The sequence below is a fragment of the Sus scrofa genome, chromosome 3 (assembly GCF_000003025.6).
Source record: "Sus scrofa isolate TJ Tabasco breed Duroc chromosome 3, Sscrofa11.1, whole genome shotgun sequence".
In the NCBI taxonomy this organism is placed as follows: domain Eukaryota; kingdom Metazoa; phylum Chordata; class Mammalia; order Artiodactyla; family Suidae; genus Sus; species Sus scrofa.
Window position 1 is genome coordinate 52,189,153 of NC_010445.4, and position 25,859 is coordinate 52,215,011.

At 37.6% G+C, this 25,859-nt stretch overlaps 1 protein-coding gene across 6 annotated transcripts in view; it reads right to left on the reverse strand.

Annotated features, from left to right (window-relative positions):
* Positions 3,760 to 25,859, reverse strand: part of IL1R1 (interleukin 1 receptor type 1) — a 141,823-nt gene continuing 119,723 nt past the window's right edge. For 4 of the 6 annotated variants that reach the window (XM_021087128.1, XM_013995919.2, XM_021087126.1 and 1 more), the window contains exons 8-13: positions 25,284 to 25,349; positions 20,962 to 21,079; positions 20,060 to 20,211; positions 7,321 to 7,464; positions 6,446 to 6,613; positions 3,760 to 5,926 (exon numbers count right to left, since the gene is read on the reverse strand). In XM_021087128.1, coding sequence (XP_020942787.1) covers positions 5,511 to 5,926; positions 6,446 to 6,613; positions 7,321 to 7,464; positions 20,060 to 20,211; positions 20,962 to 21,079; positions 25,284 to 25,349 — 1,064 coding nt within the window. In that variant the 3' untranslated portion in view covers positions 3,760 to 5,510. The remainder of the gene's footprint in view (positions 5,927 to 6,445; positions 6,614 to 7,320; positions 7,465 to 20,059; positions 20,212 to 20,961; positions 21,080 to 25,283; positions 25,350 to 25,859) is intronic. The other 2 variants (XM_021087129.1, XM_013995920.2) reach the window with 2 other exon arrangements.

Consider the following 25,859-nt stretch of genomic DNA (forward strand, 5'->3'; position numbering starts at 1 on the left):
TGTAGGACTCCTGGTGGGAGGGGCCAGTGCCTGCCTGTGGTTAGTGGAGTTTGGTCTTGGCCCTCTGGTGAGAAGTTGTATGTCAAGAGGCCTGTCTTGAGGTAGCTATAGGCTCAGAAAGTCTTTGGGCAGGCTATCTATAGATGGGTGGGCTGTGTGCCTACCCTGTTGGTTTTATGGCCTGAGATACCCAGCACTGGAGTCTACAGGCTGTTGGTTGGGGACAGGTCTTGGTGCCAAAGTGTCAGCATCTAGCAGAACTCATATTTATGAACACGGCTCAATACCTTTGCCGCAAGTGACCTTTCCTCAGAGTGAGCGACAGCCAACCTCCAAGTTCAGCACATTGGCTTGGCCCCAGTTTTATGAAGTCACTGCTTTTCCCTATGTCCTGGTGCACATAAGTCCATACATACAAGTGCACACAAAGACTGTGTGCATCCTCCATGAGTGTGGTATGTTTCCCTCTGTCATGTGGAGCTCCTGCAATCAAGCCCCAATGGCCTTCAAAGCCAATTGATCTGGGGGCTCCCCCTCTCAATGCCAGACCCCTAGACTGGGGAACCTAATGTTGAGCTCAGAATTACTCCTGTGGGAGAACTTGTGTGTTACAGTTATTCTGCAGTTTGTGAGTCACCTTCCCATGTAGTAAGGGTTTGATTATGTTGTAAGTCCACCCTTCCTACCATCTTGCTGTGGTTTCTTCTTTATGTCTTTGAATGTAGAAATTTTTTTGGTAGTTTCCAGTCTTTTTTACTAATGTTTGTTCAGCATTTTTTTGTGAATCTGGTGTTCTTGAAGGAGGAAGTGACTTCAAGTTCCTTCTACACTGCCATCTTGTCCCAAATGTTCCTTGCCACCCCAGTCTTTATCTGTGGTGGAAGAATGGTCTCAAAACTCTCAACTGTCCATTTAATTTTTTTCCACTATACAGCATGGGGACCAAGCTACACATACATGTATACATATTTTTCCTCCCATTGTTGTGTTGCGATGTAAGTATCTAGACATAGTTCTCAATGCTACACAGCAGGATCTCATTGTAAATCCATTCCAAGAGCAATAGTTTGCATCCAATAACCCCAAGCTCCCGATCCCTTCCACTCCCCCCCTTTCCCCCTGGGAGCCACAAGTCTATTCCATTTAAATTTAATAGTAAGTGACTGGTGAATACATTGAAAACCTTCAGTTTAAGCCACTGCAACCAACAGGAAAAAATTGAGAAAATGAATACTAATTTAACTTGAGATAAGGCCTTGCCAATTACCCTACTATTGATCAGTAGCCCCCAGAAGCAGGCTTAAATTAAGCTCCTCTGAAATATCATATGGTTGGCCATTCCAGGTGTCTGACCAGAGGAAAGAATCTTAAAAGACCTAGCAGTTGCCAATAATGTTAAAACTTTGGGCACTATACCAATCTCTGCTCATAAGTTTGCCTCCCACTGGTCTTCCTATCCAACTGAAGTAGAAGGTAGTTTCATTATAGTTGGAGAAGTGTCAACCTATTTGTTTAATTGTGTCCAAATAAATAGCACAGAAATTGAGTATACGTATCAGGAACTGGAACCAAAACTCAAAGTTCAGTTACAAATTAGACAAAGTGCTAAGTGATTTCATCAGGTTCAAATAGTTGTAGATTAAAAACAGAGAATTTTACTACTGACTAAAGATTCTAAGGAATATTCATCACTCTTGTTCAGTAGGAAGTAGTCAGAGTGGTCTTCATCCCTTTCCTCAAAAGATTGTGGAGTGGACATTGACAGTGGGGAGTTGCAATAGGCAAGATACTTTGTATTCTATTACAAGTTAATCACTAAAGGGACATTGCCTATAAGCTTAAATTATACAGGATGGCCCATCTCTGGGAACCCTGCCTCCCAGGTAATGCATGTTAAGCTAAAATACCATTGTTTAGCTCACAGGAAATACCCTGACCAGGTCCACTTGTGAAAGACAGCAAAGGAAGAAATTAACACATCCCCTCCTTCAGAGGCTGGCTGGAACCAGGAAATGCTCAACTTTACCTTCCCCTTTTAGTATAAAAGAAGCCTGAATTCTAACTCAGGCAAGATAGTTCTTTGGGACACAAGTCCACCATCTTCTCAGTCTGCTGGATTTCCTGGATTTCACTGTGCCTTGCCCCAACACCTTGTCTCTCAGTTTATTGGTCTGTGAAGCAGTAAGCAGTAAGAGGTTGGACTCGGTAGCATTTCCACACATTAAAACCTTGAGATATGGGAAGTCTTTTTTTCTTAACAGATAAGAAAATGGAGGGTCAAAATGACCAAGTGCTGAGTACTAGTTTCAAAAAGACCTCAGCATAAGCAGAAACTTATACTGACGTCTTTTTCCACCAGACGGCACCCCAATTGAGAAATAATTCCAGAGACAAAAAGGAAAAAGAATAAAAGATACTCTGAAGAAAATTTATCATGAAAGAGAAGAATAAAAATTCTCATGACAAAAGGCTTAATGGCTCTTAGCACTGATTTTTTTCTACTTACTAAAAATAGATTAACTGGTAAAATAACCAAAATATGGTGAAATCTATCTGAATTATTCCACTGAGAGATATTCTGTCTAGGCAAGTTTTCTGGATAGCTGACTCCTCAATTTTCCTAGATTCTTGCTTTTTTTTTTTTTTTTTTTTGGTCTTTTTAGGGCTGCACTCGTGGCACATGGATGTTCCCAGGCTGGGGTCCAATCAGAGCTGCAGCCACCAGCCTACACCACAGCCACAGCAATGCAGAATCTGATGCATCTGTGACCACACCACAGCTTATGGCAATGCCAGATCCTTGACCCACTGAGCAAGGCCAGGGGTCAAACCCTCATCCTCATGGATGCTAGTCAGGTTCCTTAACCACTGAGCCACCGTAGGACCACTTAGATTCTTTCATTTAAAATTTTTCATTTAAAATGAAAAATCTCTTATGAATCCATTTAACAAATTCTCTTTCTTTCTTTGGACCACTAAACATCCTTTAAAGTTTAGGGTTGGCAGTATAGCCCTCAGCGACTGGGAAACACCTGGGCTGAGGGGGCACCAGGGATCCTGATCTCCACACATCACCAGCTCACCTGCCTGTTCTATACTGTGGCCTTATTTTTGCACTGCTTTGCTCCCTCCTTTGGTGTCAATCGCCACTTTCATGCTTCTCTATCCATTCTATTTTCAGATTCCAATATGATGTGAGTAAACCAAGTTTATTTATAGAATTGCTAGAGAAAAAGCTACCATTCTGAGCACCTGCCATATGCTTGGCCTTGTAGACTTGAAGGCAATGAGCTCCCTCCCCTCCTCTACAGATACTGACAGAGACACCTGCGTCTTAGAATGGCTATGAGGTGAGAAGAGGCACTGATGCAGTCTAAAGGGCACCGTGATCCTTAGAGTCTGTGAGCATTAGAGTTTGCATTTGGACAAAAAACCTGTCTGTTTTGTGAGCCCAGCCACTTGGGTCAAAGGAGAAGAGAAATAAAACCTTTTGTAAAATGTAAAACTCTATATAGATATTTCCCTTATCCGTTTGGGGATTGGTAAATGTTAATAAGAGTTACATTTCAATCCATTTAAGAAGTAAGCAAACAGATGGAGTTCAGCTGAGACTACAAAGGGGGTGCAAAACCTCATTGGTTGGTTAATGGCCTCTGATCTCCCCAGGCAGGTGTCCTCACCTTCTATCCCACCTGAGATTGTGCAGATAAAATCAGAAGAGGGCCAGCAAAGAAACAGATCTGAAGGAGAAGAGTCAATACCAGGTTTTGACAGTTTTATTGGAAAATAAGTACAGTCCCTTGATCAATGATACGTGCTGTACATGAATCTGGTGTCTTTACGATACAAAAATATTCTGCTGCAGAATTATACAAACAAGTTTTTAAAAAACCCTTCATCATTAACCAGTACAAATATAATTTATCAAAAATGTCATTGAAAAAAATGGCTCAATACCCTTTCTTTCATAAAACAAAACAGAGGCAGAAGGAGGAAAAAACTCCAATAAGCCAGTTTTAACAACTCAAAGTGAAACACTTCATTGTATTCATAAACTTTTCCTAAACACTTAGACCCCAAAAAATTACCATCAGATAATGCAGTAAAAATGTAATTCATGGGGAAGATCTGAAAGGAAGAGCTTACAAAAGGTTTTGAAAAATTTAAGATAATCCATGGACATTTTTAAACAATAAAATGTGTTACATGTGCAAATTACTTCTGAAGGCACCTCCAACAAAGAGACACCCCCATGCCTCTCCTGCAGAGAGCAGGTCTCCTAACTGGAGACAGAACAAACTTCTCATAAAGTGACAGCCAAGAGTAAGTACTATCAGACTGAGAAGAACAGGTGCCTCAGGGCAGTTTCTCAGGGAAGGTGAGCTGGGGTAAAATTTTGGTCAGGTGGAGAAAATGAGAGGAGGATTTCTGGTCAAAGGAGGCAGGAAGAAGCAGCAGATATGAAAGGGCTCTGGGGGGAAGGTGTGAGGTACACAACTTCGGGATTCACATGGCAGAACTGAGAGAGGCCAACTGCATGGGTGGATTGGGGGTGTGAGGCGGTGGTGAAATGCTAGTGGGAGAACATGGGAAAAGGTGGTGGAGCATGGGCTTTAGCTCCTGAGCCGGAGAAACTTGTGGAGGTGTTCTAGAAAAAGCAGGATGCAATCAGAGCAGCGTCATAGGAGGGATGGTCAATCTGTGGACCATATGTGTGATGGTATAAAGAGGAGGTGACTTAGAAGTTGTCCTTCCAGAGAACTGACGAGTCAAGTAAAATGCTGAAGAATAAGGTGGAACCAAATGGTTCTTCCAGGGGAAAGCATTAAGAGTACATCAAATTCTCTGCTACTCTTGCTCTCGAAATTCACTCTTTCCTGCAGAAAGCTACAGTTACTTCCAAACTTTAGCATCCTAGAGAACCCCTTTGTTCATGAAAATGACAGTTTTAACGGTCTGTGAAATGAAATCCCATTTTTGGAACATGACTGCCCATTGTTGAGGGGTATGGAAAACACAAGGCAAATGGAAAATTCTCCAAGAATGCTTCTACTTTCCTCCAGGCAGTATTAGTCTCACTCTGCCTGAAGCAATGCCCAGCAAAGCCACTTTAAGGCCAGTGACCCTGCCCATCCCCAGACTGGGTCACAGCCCTGCCCTCAGGTGTGACTTCCCAGGGTGACTTCCTAAAGCTGTCTATAGGTGGTGAATATTTTCTGCATGTTCATTCCTCTTGTTTTCTGCCCCAGTTCCTTTTCCCAGTAGTTCAAACATTCAGACAGGGCATTTTTTGCCTTTTTAATGCACTTCCTAGGCTTTCTGCCCTGAATTGCCCTGGCCTGCTATTGTCACCACATCCTGTTCCATTAATATGTCCGATTCCAGATGACCTTAAGGATAAGGACTCTCCAGGTATGTGGTATGACTTTACAAGTCAGCGACATTTGGTTCAGCCCACAATGCCCAAAGACAGGAGTCACCAAGGAACTCTTGGCCAAGCTTCCCTACTATCAGAGAGGCACATGGACCTCCCTTGGCTGTTTCTCCATAAAGTCCGGCTGAGTGGCTGGGGTCAGCAGCTGGTGCTGGGATGAAGGTGGCTGTCGTTGGGCTGGCATGTGGTACCTGAGCTTCTTCCAGAACCTCGTGTTCACAGACTGTGCCCCCTCTGTCATGTCCCCTGACCAGCGTATGACCCCCTGTTTCTGCTTGATGAATTTTATGGATTCTGGCATTTTCTCATAGTCTTGGATTTTCTCCAGCTCCAGCAGGACAACTTTAATTCCTTCCTGAATGAGAGCATTGTACATAGCTATCTGCTCTTGAGATGAATTCCCCAGCCACCTGAATTCTGATGTTTCTCGGACCAAAATCACAATCAGTCTTCTGCTTTTCTTTATGTTTTCATTAGTAACCTCAGCAATGCCTGAAAAACACAAAGCACAGCATAGTAAGTAAACTTTCACTGTATAATCATTTCCTACAGAGCCAAATCCCCTCAAGGTTCTTTTCACCCCATCCCCTATGTCTCCTAATGCTCTTTTCTTACTTGAGATTGAAGGAGGTTCTCATTTTATAGAATAGCTCAAGAACTGACCCACAATAGGTAAAGGTTTCATGTGGGAGTCAGAAACTTGAAGTAGAAATTTATAAACTTCCCTGTTAAACCTCTGGATCTATTATCACTATTTTATGTAAAGCAACTACTGAATCTAACTATTCAGTTTTCCAAAACAAAGTAAAACAGTTAATGGTTATCCCAGTAGAATATAAGAAAAGTCAACACTCTGCAATTAATAAATATGAAAACTATCATCATACATCATTGAAGAGGTTCTTAAATTTGTCAAGTATATAAACACATGCCACAGCCTTCCAGAAAAAGGAAACTCAATTTGAGTAATTAGTTTAAGAAGACTTTTACTTTTTCCCACTGCATACATACTTTCCCCAACGTAGTCGTCCCTGCCACAGATAAACAGCTTATATCCACACTGTTTTTCCAAGACCTCAGGCAAGACTTTAAACACAAAAATATCTGAGTTAGAGGTGGACCCGTCACCAGGGGTCTTTGGACATAGTATGTATGCATCATATGTCTTTCCATCTGAAGCTAAAAGAAAAATATATTTAGAACCAAAAGAAAAAATGAGATTTAGTAAAGTCAATAGGGCAAACATGCATTTCATAATTATTAATGTTTGTACAATGGTATGAAGCAACAACACCAAAAGTATAATGCCTTTTTAAAGTGTTCATCTCTGACAAGTTTCTATTTATTGTGTTTTATACAAAGTTGTTCTTATATTATTTGATGGCCCCCTCGTATGCAAAGATTCACTACCCCTCAGTATAAAACTCCCTTTATCTTCCTATTCTTATCTTACCCAACTGTCTCATCCCTGAATTCTTTCCATTCTTCCTTTTATATATTAATGTAGTATTATTTAATGCAAGGTTTAAACAAAAGAGAGGGTACTTCCCCGATGCATGAAAACTGAATCAGTTCTTTCATTTGAAGGCAGACATGAGTGATCTCTTGTCCTACTCAGCACAGAGCAGGTTCTCAGCCATGGCTTCTCAATAACTGGATCTATGAGCAGAAGCTCTAAAAGCTTGTGTGTTACACTGTTATGAATACCAATGCAATAACTTAGAAGATAATACTGCTCAGTCTATTTAACACTATAATCGTATGTAATTATTTTGTATAAATCACATTTCATTTTGAAATTTAAGTAAAATCCCCTTAGCATCCTTTACATCTCTTAACTATCCTCTCTCCAACAGGAAAATATTGCATAGAACAGAAAATTGTACCTTTTTTCGGGAGAAAATCATAGCAGGTCTCTCTGTACAAGAGCACAATGTCAATCTTGAAGACTTTATAGATGAAAACAGAGCATGTAATTAGCAGTGTTACCATGACAAGTATACCAATCATGGGCTTGTGGAAATCAGGGACTATAGCAAAAAAACAGGAGAAAAAAATATTAGAGCTCAAAGAATTTAAAATTAGAGCATAGACAATTAAATGTTATCATTTCAAGGAAACCATATATGGGATGGGGATTGGCCTGTAATCCCAATCCCAAACAGTATTAATCCATTCATGATCTCTTATTAATGGCTATTAAAGTACAAAAGCCACTGAGAGCAGATACTGCAAAAAAAAACTAAGGTGCCTAGTATTAAATTTCCACCTAAGTAGTATATAATAACATAGAAAAACACCAAAGGCCATGTGATAGCACATTCCATAGTAAGCTGAGTAAAGTCAAAGTCACTCAAATGTCTACAAAAGTTCTGCAGAAGTAGAAGAGTCAGGTGGAGAAAGCTGAAGACTGGGGGAAAGGAAGGGAGAGTTTAGGGATGCAAGACAGGATGTTTCACGTTTCCATGTTCTCCTGGCTTCACATGCTAGTTATGCAACCAATGACTGCAGAGGAGTCAGGTGGAGAGGTAAAGGGGAGGATGATGGAGGAAGAAGAAATGAGAAGGAGCCTTCTAAATGTCAGGGGCCAAAAAAAAAAAAGAAATCAAATTGATTTTTGCATATCTATAAAAAAAAATAAATAAATGCCAAGAACTATCCAGGAAAGAGAATCTAAAAGATCTATTACTTCATTGCTCTAAATGCAGCTGTCCTGGGTATGAAGTAGAAATCAAGATCTATACCATATTCCAGACTAATATCCAATCGGCCCATTTTAAGTTCACATTTACAGTCTTTTTTACTGTAGCTTTGTACACGATCATGATAGCTGTGGTGTAAATCTTCCAGATATGTTTTTATTCAAGACCACCTGGACAACTCTTGGCTCTTTATATTTCCATATGACGTTTAGAATAGACATGCCCTTGGCAACACATGGACACAAACATATATCCACACCTGCACAAATACAGCTGGGATTTTGATTGGAATTTTTTGAATCTATAATTTGGGGGAAACTAACATCTTTATAACAGTGAGTCTTTGAATGAATACTGTATATCCCTTTACCTATCAGGTCTTCTCTAATTTATCTCAATAACGTATTTTTAGTTTGTATCACAGATTTTTGAACAATGCCTAAGTATTTGATAATGTTTGATACTACTGTAAAAGATATTTTTAAGCTTCTATTTCTTTGTTGTTGGTATTTATAGACATACTGAAACACTATATACACACACATACACTCATGATCTTGCTAATAAATTCATTTATTAATTCTAATACTTTTTCATATATTCTTTTAGATTTTCTTCCATGTACTATTCATAAATACCCTGTTATAATTTAACTACAAATTGTCTTAAACTATTTTACAAATACTTCCTTTTTTTAATTTTTTTTATTGAAGTGTAGTTGACCACAATGTTGTTAGTTTCAGGTGTACAGCATGTGTGTGTGTATACTATTTTCAGATTCTTTCCCCTTCTAGGTTATTAGAAAATATAGTTTCCTATGCCATATAATAGGTCTTTTTTGCTTATCTATTTTTATATATAGTAGTGTATATATGTTAATCCCAAATCCCCAGGTATTTTCCCTTTGGTAACTATAAGCTTTGTTTCTATGTCTGTGGGTCTATATAGGTTAGGTAAATAAGTTCATTTGTTATTTTTAGATTCAACATATAAAAGATATAAGACATCTGTCTTTGGCTTACTTCACTTAGTATGGTAATCTTTAAGCCCATCCATGTTGTTGCAGATGGCATTCTTTTTTATGGAAAAGTAGCATAATAATTACACACACACCATCCATATCTTATCTACTCATCTGTCAGTGGGCATTTAGGTTGCTTTCCTGTCTTGGCTATTATGAACAGTGCTGATATGAATATACTGGGGTGTGTATATGTTTTCAAATTATAGATTTTTCCTAGATATATGCCCAGGAACCAGATGGCAGGTTCATGTTGTAACTTTTAGTTTTTTAAGGAACCTCCATACTGTTTTCCAGAGTGGCTGCACCAATTTACATTTTGACCAACAATGTAGAAGGGTTCCTTTACAACAATGGAGAAAGTTTCTCCATGCTCTTCCCAATACATATTCTTAGTTGACTTTTTGATGATGGTCATTCTGACAAGTGTGATGTGATACCTCATTGTAGTTTTGATTTACACTTCTCTAACAGTTAGTGATACTGAACATTTTTTCACATGCCTGTTGCCTGTTTGCATATCTTCTTTGAAGAAATGTCTCTTTAGGTCTTCTGTTCATTTTTTGACAGGGTTGATGGGTTTTTGTTATTGAGTTGTATGACCTGTTTGTGTATTTTGGAGATTAATCCTTTTCTGGCTGCATCATTTACAAATATTTTCTCCCATCCTCCAGGTTGTTTTTTTTGTTTTGTTAATGGTTTCCTTTGCAGTGCAAAAGATTTTAAGTTTAATTAGGTACCATTTGTTTATTTCCATTACTCTATCGGACAGATCAAATAAAAAAAATTCTGCCTCTAAGCGTTTTTTAGTATCTGGTCTTACATTTAGAGCTTTAATCCATTTTGAGTTCACTGTCATGTGGTGTCAAGGAATGTTCTAATTTCACTGTACATGTGACTGTATAGTTTTCTCAACAACACTATTGATGAGATTGTCTTTTATCTACTGTATATCCTTGCTTCCACTGTCATATACTAATCGAACATAGATGCATGAGTATATTTCTGGGCTTTCTGTCCTCTCCATTGACCTATATTTCAGTTTTTGTACCAGCCACACATTTCTGATGACTGTAGCTTTGTAGCATACCCTGAGTCAGAGAGCCGCCTCCATTTCCATTTTTCTTTCCCAGGATTGTTTTGGTTATTCAGGGTCACCTGTGTTTCCATACAAAGTTAAAAATTTTTTGTTCTAGTTCTGTGAAAAATGCCGTTGGTAATTTGATAGGGATTGCATTGAATCTGTAGAATGCTTGGAGTAGTATAGTCATTTAAACAATCTTCTTATCCAAGATCACAGTATATCTTTCTATCCATTTGAGTCATCTTCTAATTCTTTCATCAGGGAGTTACCACTGCGGCTCAGCAGTTAAGAAACCCGACTAGCATCCATGAGGATGCGGGTTCAATCCCTGGCCTCCACCAGTGGGTTAAGGATCCAGCATTGCCATGAACTGTGGTGAAGGTCACAGGTGCAGCTTGGATGCAGCATTGCTGGGGCTGTGGTGTAAGCCGGCAGCTGTAGCTTCAATTCGACCCCTAGCCTGGGAACTTCCATATGCTAAAGATGCAGCCCTTAAAAGAAAAAAAAAAAGCCAAAAAAAATTTATTTCATCAGCATCTTACAGTTTTTGAAGTAAAGGTCTTTTTCCTCCTGCAGTAGGTTTATTCCTAGGTATTTTGTTCTTTTTAATGTGATGGTAAATTAGATTGTGTCTTTAATTTCTCTTTCTGATCTTTCATTGTTAGTGTATAGAAAAGCAACGGATTTCTGTGTATTAATTTTGTATACAGCAACTTCACTGGTTTCACTGATGAGCTCTATTAGTTTTCTGGTCACATCTTTCAAATTTTCTATGTATATTATCATATGCAAAGAGTGAGAATTTTACTACTTCTTTTCCAATTTGGATTCATTTTATTTCTTTTCTTCTCTGCTATGGCTAGGACTTCCAAAAATATGTTAAATAAAAGTGGCAATATGGACATCCTTGTCTTGTTCCTGATCTTAGAAAAAATGCTTTTAGATTTTCACCATTGACTATGATGTTAGCCGTGAGTTTGTCATACACAGCCTTTATAATGTTGAGGCATGTGTCCTCTATGCCACTTTCTAGAGTTTTTTTTTTTTAACCATAAGTGGATGTTGAACTTTATCAAAAGCTTTTTTCTGCACCCAATGAGATAATTATATGGTTTTTATTTTTAAATTTGCTAATATGTTATATCACACGATTAGTTTAACAATATTGAAAAGTCCTTGCATCCCAGGGATAAATCTCCCTTGATTATGGAGTACGATCCTTTTAATTTCTTGTTTGCTTTGATTTGCTAGTATTTTGTTGAGGATTTTTGCACTTGTGTTCATCAGTGATACTAGCCTGAAATTTTCTTTTTTTTTTTTGTGGTATCTTTGTATGGTTTTGATATCAGAGTGATGGTGACCTCATAAAATGAGCTTAGAAGTATTATTGCCTCTGCACTTTTTTGGAAAAGCTTCAGAAGGATAGATGATAACTTTTCTGTAAATATTTGGTAGAATTTGCCTGTTAAGCTACCTGGTTTGTGGACTTCTGTTTGTTGGAAGTTTTTTAACTGTAGACTCAATTTCAGTGCTTATATTAGTTCTGTTTATATGTTCTATTTCTTCCTGGTTCATTCTTGGGAAATTGTACCTTTCTAAGAATTTTTAATTTCTTCCAGTTTGTCCTTTTATTGGCATACAGTTTCTTGTACTAGTCTCTCTGGTCCTTTGTATTTCTGTGGTATCAGCAGTAACTTCTCTTTTTTCATTTCTAACTTCACAGATTTGGGCCTTCCCCCTTTTTTTCTTGAGTCTGGCTAAAGGTTTATGAATTTTGTTGATATTTTCAAATGACTACTTTTTATTTTCATTAAACTTTTCTGTTTTAGTCTCTATTTCATTTATTCTCTGATATTTATGATTTCTTTCCTTCTACTAATTTTGGCTTTTATTCTTCTTTCTCTACTTCCTTTAGGTGTAAGATGAGGTTGCTTATTGGAGATTTTCTTTGTTTCCCAAGGTTAGCTTATATGTCTATCAACTTCCCTCTTAAAACTGCTTTTGCTGCATCCCATAGATTTTGGGTCATTGTGTTTCTGTTGTCAGTTGTCTCTTTTTTTCTTTCCTCTAAATTTCTTCAGAGATCCTTTGGTTTTTCAGTAATATATTGTGTTTTGTGTTTTCTGCAATGTTTTTCTTGTAGTTGGTCTCTAATCACATAGCATGATAGTCATAAAAGATGCTTGATGTGATCACAATTTTCTTAATTTACTGAGGCTTCCTTTGTGGCACAGCATGTGATCTTTTCTGCAGGAAATTCCACGTGAATGTATAATCTGCTGCTTTGGAGGGAGTGCTCTATAGATATAATGAAGTCCATCTGGTCTAATGTGTCATTTAAGGCCCATGTTTCCTTATTGATTTTCACTTTGGATGATCTGTCCATTGATGCAAGTGTGGTATTAAAGTCCACTATTAACTGTGTTACTAGCAATTTCTCCTTTTATGTATGTTAACATTTGCCTTATATATTGAGGTGCTCCTAAACTGGGTGCATATATTTACAACTGTTAGGTTGTCTTCTTGGATTGATCCTCTGATCATTATGTAGTGTCCTGCTTTGTATCTTGTAACAGTCTTCATTTTAAAGTCTATTTTGTATGATATCAGTATTGCTGCTCCAGCTTTGCTTTGATTCCCATTTGCATGAAATACCTTTCTCCATTCCTTCATTTTTGGTCTGTATGGGTCTCTAGATCTGAAGTGGGTGTCTTGTATACATCATATATAAAGAGTCTTGTTTTTGTATCCATAGAGCCAGTTTATATCTTTTGGTTGGAGCATTTAATACTTTTACATTTAAGGTAATTATTGATATGCATGTTCTTATGCCATTTTGTTAATTGAATTGGATTTGTTTTGTAAATATTTTTCTTCCTTTCCTGTATGTTATCTTGTGATTTGTGTTTGGATTATTTTTTCTTTTTTTTCGTGAGATTTTTTTGGTACTTACCATGATGTTTTGCTATAGCTCTCTCTCTCTGTATATATATATATATGTATATGTGTGTGTGTGTGTATATATATGCACATATAAGCATATATGCACATATAAGCATATATGCATACATATATATATGCTTGTTTGAAGTTACTATCTTTTTTATTACTCAATGACTTTATTGCATTTAAAGTTGTACAATGATCATCACAGCATTTCCATCCCAAACCCCCAGTGTATCCCCACCACCCAACCTGTCTCCTTTGGAAACCATAAGTTTTTCAAAGTCTGTGAGTCAGTATCTGTTCTGCAAAGAAGTTCAGTCTGTCCTTTTTTCAGATTCCACATATCAGTGAAAGCATTTGATGTTGGTGTCTCATTGTCTGACTGACTTCACTTAGCATGATAATTTCTAGGTCCTTCCATGTTGCTAAAAATGCCAGTATTTCGTTCCATTTAATGGCTAAGTAATATTCCATTATGTTATATGTACCACATCTTCTTTAGCCACTCTTATGTCAATAGACATTTAGGTTGTTCCATGTCTTGGCTATTGCAAATAGTGCTGCAGTGAACATCAGAATATATGTGTCTTTGTGAGTCAAGGTTTTCTCTGGATAGATGCCCCAGGAGTGGGATTGCTGGATCAAGTGGTAGTTCTATGTTTAGTTTTCTGAGGAATCTCCATACTGTTTTCCACAGTGGTTACACCAATTTACAATCCCACCAAAAGTGTAATAGGGTTCCTTTTTCTCCACACCCTCTCCAGCACCTATTGTTTGTAGACTTTTTGATGACGGACATTCTGCCTGGTATAAGGTAGTATGTCATCGTGGTTTTGGCTTGCATTTCTCTAATAATGAGTGATGTTGAACATTTTTTCATGGTTTTTTTTTTTTGGCCATTAATGTGTCTTCTTTGGAGAATTGTCTGTTTAGAACTTCTGCCCATTTTTTGATGGGGTTGTTCGTTTTTTTGGTATGGAGCTGTAGGAGGTGTTTATAAATTTTGGAGATTAATCCCTTGTCAGTTGATTCACTTGCAAAGATTTTCTCCCATTCTGTGGGTTGTCTTTTTGTTTTGTTTAGGGTTTCCTTTGCTGTGCAAAAACTTTGAGGTTTGATTAGGTCCCATTTGTTTATTTTTGTTTTTATTGTCAATACTCTAAGGGGTGGATCTGAGAAGATGTTGCTGTTGTTTATGTCAGAGAGTGTTTGGCCTATGTTTTCCTCTAAGAGCTTTATAGTATCTGGTCTTATATCTAGGTCTTTGATCCATTTTGAGTTTGTTTTTGTGTATGATGTTAGCGAGTGTTCTAATTTTATTCTTTTACATGTGGCCATCCAGTTTTCCAAGTACCACTTATTGAACAGGCTGGCTTTTCTCCATTGTATATTTTTGCCTCCTTTGTCATAGATTAGTTGACTGTAGGTGCATGGGGTTAATTCTGGGTTTTCTATCCTATTCCACTGATCTATATTTCTTTGTGCCAGGACCATACAGTTTTGATGACTGGTATAGTCTGAAGTCCAGGAGCCTGATTCTTCCAGCTCCATTTTTCTTTTTCAAGATGTCTTTGGCTATTCTGAGTATTTTGTGCTTCCAAACAAACTTTAAAATACTTTGTTCAAGTTCTGTGAAAAATGTCCTTGGTACTTTGATAGGGGTTGCATTGAATCTGTAGATTGCCTTGGGTAGTATAGTCATTTTGATAATATTAACTCTTCTAATCCACAAGCATGGTATGTCTTTCCATCTATTTGTGTCATCTTTGATTTCTTTCATCAGTGTCTTATGGTTTTCAGAGTACAGGTTTTTGTCTCTTTAGGTAGATATACTGCTAGGTATTTTATTCTTTTGGATGTGATGGTAAACGGGATTGCTTACCTAATTTCTCTTTCTGATCTTTCATTGTTAGTATATAGAAATACAGTCAATTTCTGTGTATTGATTTTGTATCTTGCAACTTTGCCAAATTCATTGATGAGCTCTAACAGTTTTCTGGTAGAGTCTTTAGGATTCTGTAGGTATATAGTATCATGTGATCTGCAAATAGTTATAGTTTTACTTCTTCCTTTCCAATTTGGATTCCTTTTATTTCTTTTTCTTCTCTGGTTGCTGTGGCTAGGACTTCCAACACTATGTTGAATAGTAGTGGCGAGAGGAGACATCCTTGTCTTGTTCCTCTGATATCTTAATTTCAAATGCATTTTAATTTATAGTCTCCTCCCTCATGATTACTAGTTTTGATATCTTATTTGTGTGTGGATCATTTCCTACCTTTACAGTATGTTTGCTTTACCAGTGAGCCTTCCCATTTCATAATTTTCTTGTTTCTACTTATGACCTATTTTTTTCTGCTTAGAGAAGTTCCTTTAGCATTTGTCATAGTAGTGGTTTAGTGGTGTAGAATTATTTTAGCTTTTGCTTGTCTGTAAAGTTTTTGCTTTCTCTGTCCAATTTGAGTGAGAACCTTTCTGGGTATTCTTGTTGTTTTTTTTCCCTTTCATCACCTTTAATATATTGTGCTTATTCTCTTCTGGCATGAAGACTCTTTGCTAAAAAAATCAGCTGATTGTCTTATGCAGAGTCCCTTGTATGGTATTTGTTGCTTTTAATATTTTCTCTTTGTCTTGGAGTTCCCACTGTGGTGCAACAGAATCAGCAGCATCTGCAGTGCCAGGACACAGGTTTGATCCTTGGCCCAGCACAGTGGGTTAAAGTATCTGGTGTTGCCACCTGTGGTATCAATCACAACTGTGGCTTGAATTGAATCCTTGACCCAGGAACTCCATATGCCACAGGGTATCCAAAAGGAAAAAAATATTTTCTCTTTGTTTTTGATTTTTTTGTCAGTTTGATTACTATGTGTCTCAGCAAGTTCCTCCCTGTGTTATTCCTGTTTGGGACTCTGACCTTCCTCAGCTTGAGTGACTATTTCCTTTCCTATGTTAGGAAAGTTTTCAGCTATTATCTCTTCAAATATTTTTTTAGTGCCTTTCTCTCTCTTCTCCTTCTGGGACCCCTAGAATGCAAATGTTGCTACATTTGACATTCTCCCAGAGGTCTCACAAACTGTTTTTGTTTCTTTTCATATTTTTTCCCTAATTCTGTTCAACAGCAACGATTTCCACCACTCTGTCTTCCTAATCTAATTCTGGAGCTCCATGATAGGTCAATGAGTCTAAACTTTTAAAACTTTCAAAAGCGAAACCCATACTTCAAAATAAGTAGTCTCAGCCCATTTTAAGAACTATTAACAAAGCAAATAAAAAAACATTAATGGCAAAATTTTGAGGAAAAATTATTTTAGTGATATGAAATGTGAAGGAGGCAGTAAAAGAAAAAAATTGAGGAACCAATGAAGTAACAGAAAGGACAGGAAGGAAAGAATGGAATTTTAAAGAACATCAATGAAATTAAGAGGAAGGGGAAGCAGAATAACCATTTAAATCATCTGCCAAAGGCGTAAAATATCCAATAGGCCATGAGGAATCACTTATTCTTAAAAGGCTTAAGGGACATAAGATAATGGTGGAGTAAAAGGCCCCTGAGCTCATCTCCTCTCAAGAGCACACCAAAACCACAACTAACTGCTATACAACCATCAATAGAAAATATTAGAACCTATAAAAAAATACTCTATATCCAAAGCTATAAAGAAGAAACAATAAGAGAATAAGAGGGGTGCACTCATGATATAATCAAGTCCCATAGCAACCAGATTGGCAACCACTAACTAGAGAATATCACAGAAGTTTTCCCCCAGGAATGAGAGCTCTGAGCCCCACATCATGCTCCTCAGCCTAGGGCTCTGACATTGAGACCCCCCAGAGCATTAGGCTTTGAAAGCCTCCAAGGCTTGATTGCAAGAGCTCCACAGGACTGGAAGAAACAGTCTCAGTTCTTGGAGAGTGCATACAGTATCTGACATGCACCAGAACTCAGGACAAAAGCAGTAACTTCATAGGAACCTGGGCCAGACCTACCTGCTAGTCTCCTAGGGACAAGTTTTGGCTCTCTCTGGGGTCATAAAAGCTGGTGGCAGACATAACAGAATTTTCACTTAAGTGAATTCTGGATGGAAGCAGATATCTTGCTTGAGTCATTAGCACCAAGACCTGGCCTCACGCAACAACCTGTAGGCGCCAGTGCTAAGACATCTCAGTCTAAGCAGCCCAGAGGGCAGGAACACAGCCCCACCTATCAACAGACAGGCTTCCTAAAGACTTACTGAGATCACAGCCACCTCTAGACATGCCTCTGGACATGGCACTGTTAACCAGAGGTCCAAGACTCAGCTCCAGCCAGCACCAGGCAGGCACCAGCCCCTCCTATCAGGAAGACTATCCAAGCTTCTAGGCCAGCCTCACCCACCAGGTGAAAGACATCAGAAGCAAGAAATCTGTGATCCCAAAGTCTGTGGAACTGAGTCTACAAACAAAGGTCAGAACCTACCCTGGGACCAACTGGACCCTTGGGTGACTAGAGGGGAGTGTGCTGCTGGGGCACATAGGACATCCCCTACAGAGGGCCACTTATCCAAGGCCAAGAAATTTAACTAACCTGCTACATACTTAAATACACAAATAGAAATTTAAATAAAAATAAATGGCAAAAGAATATGTTCCAGACAAAGGAAAAAGATAAAACCCCAGAAGCATAACTAAGGGAAGTGGAAATAGGCACTCTACCCAAGAAAGAGTTCAGAGTGATGATCATAAAGATAATCTGAGAACTCGGGAAAAGAATATGTGCACAGTGTGAGAAGATTCAGTAAGTTTTTAGCAAAGAATTAGGAAATAAGAACAACCAGAGTTGAATACTACAGTAACTGAAATGAGAATTACACCAGAAAGAAAAAAGATGTTAGGGAGTGTTCTAATTTCATTCTTTTCCATGTGGCTGTCCAGTTTTCCCAGCACCACTTATTAAACAAGCTGTCCTTTATCCATTGTATATCCTTGCCTCCTTTGTCATAGATTAGTTGGCTGTAGGTGCGTGGGGTTAATTCTGGGCTTTCTATCCTGTTCCACTGATCTATATTTCTGTCTTTGTGCCAGTAGCATACAGTTTTGATGATTGTTGCTTCGTAGTATAGTCTGAAGTCCAGGAACCTGATTCCTCCAGCTCCATTTTTCTTTCCTAACATCATACACAAAAACAAACTCAAAATGGATCAAAGACCTAGATATAAGACCAGATACTATAAAGCTCTTAGAGGAAAACATAGGCCAAACACTCTCTGACATAAACAACAGCAACATCTTCTCAGATCCACCCCTTAGAGTATTGACAATAAAAACAAAAATAAACAAATGGGACCTAATCAAACCTCAAAGTTTTTGCACAGCAAAGGAAACCCTAAACAAAACAAAAAGACAACCCACAGAATGGGAGAAAATCTTTGCAAGTGAATCAACTGACAAGGGATTAATCTCCAAAATTTATAAACACCTCCTACAGCTCCATACCAAAAAAACGAACAACCCCATCAAAAAATGGGCAGAAGTTCTAAACAGACAATTCTCCAAAGAAGACACATTAATGGCCAAAAAAAAAAAACCATGAAAAAATGTTCAACATCACTCATTATTAGAGAAATGCAAGCCAAAACCACGATGACATACCACCTTGCACCAGCCAGAATGGCCATCAGCAAAAAGTCTACAAACAATAGGTGCTGGAGAGGGTGTGGAGAAAAAGGAATCCTAGTCACTGTTGGTGGGATTGTAAATGGGGGCAACCACTGTGGAAAACAGTATGGAGATTCCTCAGAAAACTAAACATAGAACTACCACTTGATCCAGCAATCCCACTCCTGGGCATTGACTGAAAACCTTGACTCACAAAGAAACATGTACTCCGATGTTCATTGCAGCACTATTTACAATAGCCAAAACATGAAAACAACCTATATGTCCATCAACAGAGCAGTGGATCAAGAAGATGTGGTACATATACACAATGGAATATTACTCAGCCATTTTTTAAATACCGGCATTTTTAGCAACATGGATGGACCTAGAAATTATCATGCAAAGTGAAGTCAGCCATACAATGAGTCACAAACATCAAATGCTTTCACTGACATGTGGAATCTGAAAAAAGGACAGACTGAACTTCTTTGCAGAACAGATACTGACTCACAGACATTGACAAATTTATGGTCTCTGGAGGAGACACTTTGGGGGGTGGGGGGATGTGCTTGAGCTGTGGGATGGAAATCCTGTGAAATCAGATTGTTATGATCATTAGACAACTACAGATGTGATAAATTCATTTGAGTAATAAAATCAAATGGATGAGAAAAAAGAAAGAAGCAAGAGCACAATAAATAAGGATGGATCACTGAGCTGAAGCACAAATATGTACAATATTGTGTTTGATTATACAATTCATGAAAACTAATAACTTCAGACACCCTCTCTGGAAGGAGGATATTTAAGCTTCCCCGGTGCATCCATCAAATAGTCACTTACATAAAAATATTCATTAGAAACACAGGATGACCAGACTTAAGTTGCTGCTAGCTCTGGAAATAGAATGATTACTAAACTGTCTGCATCATCAAAGAAATTACACTCAGGTAAAGAAAACTAAGTATGACAGAACTATAATGAGGACATTGGGTACTACAGAAGTATGTAGCAAGGCCCATCTGGGCAGAGAGCTGGGTTAAGAATAGGCAGTAGGACAGGAAAACTTCCTAAAAGAATAGCTCAACTAAAAAGTGAAAAAAGAATGGACGTTAAGTTGGTTAAGAGGAATCTAAGAGTGCTCTGAGCAGAGGAAATATCATTGTAAACCTCAAGGTCATGGAATCTTATCACAATAAAACAAAACTGCATTTCAAATAAATAGTTGTGTTATTTACCTGGATGTATTAATTGGATATATGCTGTCCTCGTTCCATACGTATTCTTGGCTAAACAGATGAATGGATGTAGAAAAAATTTACTTTCGACTACTGAAATATTAAGTGTTGCGAGGACTGTACTCCTTCTTTTGTTTAAAGGATTCTCCAGTCTGTTCAAAAGAGAGTAAATGAAATTGTTTAAATTGCATCTATTACAGATAAGATATGTGTATACATGATTTATCTCTTTATTGCATAAATTGCAGCTGAAGTAATCACCAGCCCTAAGCACAGGTATAACAATCAACCTGCTAGCAACACTGATCTGGTATTTTATAGTCCTAAGACGACTGTCAGTAAAAGACTCAGTATCAGAAAAAAAAGAAATTAAAATTACCAGCTTCCAAGAAGGAAAATGAGGGCAGAGGGATTCTGGTTTCCATTGGGGCACAAATATAGAAAGCAAGAGTAGATTGGGACAGATGACAAAGGGTTTGCAGGTGATACTAAGGAGTCAGTTTATCCCTAGAGAAGTAACAGGGAGCCATAAGACTTGAGCAAGGGAGTGCCTGATTCTTAGCCACATTTAATGAGTTTTTGCTAAAGTACTTTAAAAACTGAATGATATTAAGTGTAATTCAGGACAACTGATTCACTAGGATTCTGCAATATTTTTAACTGAATCTAGCAGAAAGCTTTCTAAGAGGTCTGGAATTTACACCACAATGATAGCATCTTTACCTGAAATGTATAAGATCTTATGAATCCTGCTTAGCTTAGCAAAAACTCAGTATGGGCAGCAGAGGCAATCAATGACCACTAACCCTTGCTATCAGATTAAACCATAATGGTTATATAAAGTATCACATGGAATTTAATATCAAAATGTCTATCTCATGACTGGCTTTTAGCATACTTACTGTGTGAAATCTTCCTTCAGCACTGGGTCTTTTTCATCAACTATTGATCCATTCCACTTCCAGTAGACAAAGTCACTCACCCGGCCAGTCACATTGCAGATCAATTGGAGCTGAGATCCTGCAAAGCAATGTTTTTTGGGGTTTTTTTTTTTTTTTTTTGTCTTTTTTCCATTTCTTGGGCCGCTCCCACAGCATATGGAGGCTCCCAGGCTAGGGGTCTAATCAGAGCTGTAGCTGCTGGCCTATGCCAGAGCCACAGCAACGCGGGATCCGAGCCGTGTCTGCGACCCACACCACAGCTCATGGCAACGCTGGATTGTTAACCCACTGAGCAAGGGCAGGGATCGAACCTGCAACCTCATGGTTCCTAGTCGGATTCGTTAACCACTGCACCACAACGGGAACTCCAGCAATGTATTTTTAATCATAACGTTAATGAACTTTATATGATCTATCTAGATTAATGACTGTTGAATAAAAAATTTTAATCCTAGGAAAGCACAAAGAAAAAGAAAAATTTCCCTTATATTCACCAGCAAGAGATAATAACTTTTAGTAATTTCATATATCTCATTCCTTACCTTCTATGTTCACATAGGCAATTTTTTAAATGAGGTGTTACCATCTACTATTTGCAACTATTACACATAGAGAATTTCAGTTCACAAGATTAGCCTTCCAAAATAGGCTGTTTCAAGGCTCCTTTAGTATCCCGTAATACCTACTCTGATAACGCCTTTCCCATTGCTAAACATAATTTGTTTCTAATTTTTTATTATTATGATTAATATTCCAATGAACATTCCTGTTTATCAACATTGTACATATCCTGAAGTATTACTCTGAATAAAAATCTGGCAGAATTGAGTTAAAAGAGATCCATATTTTAAAAGCCAACACCCTCCTCTCCCAAGCAAGATACTCTACATTCTCTCCAGCAGTGTATGCTAGAGACTTAGCTCCAAAAACACAAGACACCAAATGGTTTTGGTTGGTCATTGCCAACTGAAAGAAGAGAACAAATTTCATTTAAGTTTTCACCTGCACTTCTTCAGTTCATGGTGAATTAACATGTTTTTCATAAGCTCAGTATTCATTTGCCTTTCTTTTAAGAACTGTTTGTTGTGCGTCATGTCTATCACTTAATTGAATTCTCATAGTAACCTTACAGAGGTATGGAAGCTCTTTATTCATCAAGGATATTTTAACTCTTTATCATACATGAAAACTATTCCAAATGCTTTTCAGACTTTGTTGTTTCCATTTTGTTTTGGTTTATGGAACTTCTTTAGTGTAAATATTTTTATTTTGTATTTCACCATATTTGGCCAAATTTGTAACTGTTTCATCTTAGTGGTTTTCACTATTTTTTTCCTAAAATCTCTAAGATGAAATCAGGAAAATATTCCATGTATATTTCATGCATACATTATTTTGATTGTTTTAGTTGTTCAATCTGTCTAGAATATAACTGAGTATGGTAAGAAAGGGAACTTTAATGTTTTTATCCAAATAGTTAATTATTCCAGAACCACTTACTGAATTATAAATCTCTCCCTCACTAATTTGTAATGCTGCTTTCATCATAAAATAGTTTATCATTTGGGACTTTCTCAGTTGATCTGAACGTTCCCACTGATGTCAGGAGTACCACACTCTTAATTACCAGGCAATTAAGGGTATACAGTCATGTCATTTAGTGTTTTTCTTCACTATATTATCTTAATAATCTCATCATTTTATTTTTACAGGTGAATTTTAGGATCATTTGCCAATTTTTAAGTCCATTCATATTTTTATTGGAATTCCACTAAATCTAAAACTTCATGTTGAAAGTCAATGTCTTTAAAATTTCCAGTTTTTCATAAAGAAAAAAATATCTCTATTAGAGTTTTCCTTAAAGTGGTGTTTCTCAAGACTGTTTTTATTATTTTCTCCCCTTCCAGCTTTTTTTAGACATTTTTATTGTTATTTCCTGCCTCCCTAGGAATTTCTAATACCACAATAAACAAGAGATCTGTTGATTTAGAGTTTTTTCACTCCCAATATTTCCCTTTTGGAGACAAAATCCTGCCAACTTAAAAATGTATGCTTTAAATGTCTCAATTTTGTTGAGATTTTTATATCAGAGTGTGGGCTACTGTTTGGTTGTTTTCCTCTGCCTTATAATTCCATATATTTTTTTAAAGATTTTAAGATTATTTCTAACAAGTCTGATATTTCAGAATATTAATTATATCTGGCCAATTAGTAGAACATTAATTCTCATTTCCCCCCAGTAATTCTGAGATTTGTAGGTACATAATCATATGATCTGAAAATGAGAAAGTTCTTTTCTCCGCTATCATCAGCATACCTTGGTTTTTTTTTAATCTTTGCATTAGTGGGCACTTCTGGAACATACTGAGTAAGCTGGTTATGTGAGCTTCTTTGTCTTGTTCTGGACTACATCAGAGTTCCTGTTGTGGCTCAATGGGTTAGGAAGCCAACATAGTCTCCACAAGGATGCGGGTTCCATCCCTCACCTCCTCACTGGGTTAAGGATCTAGCATTGCCACAAGCTGCTGCATAGTTCACAGAAGGGGCTTGAATCTAGCATTGCTGTGTCTGTGGAATCAGCCTGCAGCTCAGATTTGACCCCAGCAATTTCCATATGCCAAGGGTACAGCTAAAAAGGAAAAAAAAAAAAAACCTAACATCTAGACATGCAGTATTTCACCATTAAAAATGGTGACAACTGGTTTGAGTTGGTGTTATTACATAAAGGAAATATTCCTCAATTCCTATTTTTCATTTTATTGGTAATTAATATGAAATCTTATCAAATACCTGATAGATACTTTTCAGGATAATCAGATGACAGACTGATCAGGTCTCTAATCAATGTGGTATATTAAAATAATCATTTCCTAATATAAAGTTACTCTTATATTTTGGAGATCAAATTTAGGCTCTAGAGCTCTTAAGTATACTTTCCTAGAGCATGCCTTCTCAACAGGGCAAAATGTTTCTTGGTTTCTCTATGGCAATGGTTTGCAGCCCTCCAAAGGGCCATACTGTATCAACAGATACATGATGTATCTTGGTATTAAATGTCTGAGAAAGAAAAAAAGACGGGGGGAGCAAGGATGCCTTGTTAGTCTCTACAGGGGAGTGCTCAATAATGATGGAAAATAAAAAAGGTTGAAAACACTGCTCTGGATTCTACTGGCCTGTATTTAAAGTTTTCACATCTTTGTATCTAAGAATGTCTTTATATGACCTTCCACCATGCATAACAGCTTGGCCAAGTACAAAATTCAAAGGTCACAAATTGTACCTTCTAGGAGTTCCCGTCGTGGTACAGCAGAAATGAATTGGACTAGAAATCATGAGGTTGCAGGTTCAATCCCTGGCCTCACTCAGTGGGTTAAGGATCTGGCTTTGTCATGAGCTACATGGTTTTAGGTTGCAGATGCAGCTCAGATCCCATGTTGCTGTGGCTGTAGTACAGGCCAGCAGCTATAGCTCGGATTTGACCCCTAGCCTGGGAACCTCCATATGCCACAGGTGCAGCCCTAAAAAGCAAAAAATAAATAAATAAAAAATAAAAATAAAAACAAATTGTACCTTCTAATCTGTGCACAATTTGTTCATTCTCTTCATGCAGCTACTATTACAGAAGAAACTGCTATATGCCAACTTGATATTTGACATTTTGCTACAAAAATCTGTTTTTATGTTGGGACCAATGGGTTTCCAACAGAACTTCGAGCAATGACAAAAATGTTTTATAGCTGTGCTGATATAGTCACGAATCCCATGTGGCTATTCAGCCCATGCCTAAGGGATTAATTTTTAATTAAACTAAATTTACATGTATAAAGCCACATATGTCTAGTGGCTATTATACTGCATAGCACTGTCTTTATTCTTGAAGTAAAGCTTTTCACTAACTTGGAAAAATAGTTTTCTAGAAAGACTATCTTTTTGGCCTATAGTCTTACTCTTCTACCTAAAAGCTGAACTCTGGTTATAAGAAATCCATCCTATGTCAAATAAGTTACATTTCTTATTCTTAGGCCTACTGAACTTGGTCTTTGGCTGGTGTTTTTATGAGTAATGCATCCATAGGAAGGTAAGCATAGGCCAATCATACATAGCTAGATGACTGACAGGCAAGAAATCTAAAGAAATGTTTAATACATAATCTTTGTCACTTTCCCTCTAATTTTAAGTATATCCAGTAAACAGCTTAGTCTATGTGCAGTAAAGGTATAGTTTATCTTAATTTTCGAGTTCTAAATTCTGATTTCAGCATATCCTAGATGGAGCCCACTTACCCAAGATCACTTCCATCGTCTCATTGGCTGGACTGACAATTTCAGGTGTCGTGATCCTGTGTTTCACTGAAAGAAAAGCATCCACAGGGCTTCTCATTCTCTTATAGATCAGAATCTCAAGAGATGACAATAATTGGCAAAATACACCAAATATACCACAGAGCATCTGCCTGATAGTCCCTTCAGTAACCAAATCATACAAGGCAGCTGATAGAAGGCAAGAGGTAAAGGTAGGAGGCCACAGCAAAATCATAAACCCCGAGGCCTTCTGAAATCAGAGTTTGGTGCTGCTAAAAACCCCACACACATCACTGGGCCTTGGGTCTATAGACAAGTGCCTCTCTTCATGCAAATCAGGAAAAATGAATTGTCATGGAAAAGTACTTCCCCGGATGAAGCACTGTTAACCAGAAGCCATCTAGTGCTAAACCTGCTTATAATCAGTATTTTTCACAATGACTGACTGAAGAGTGAAAGCCACATAGTTATTGAAGAATGCCAAACATTTTGGCATAATTTATTCAAATGAGCATTAAAAATTTTTTCCAACAAAATTAATCTTTTATTTATAAGACG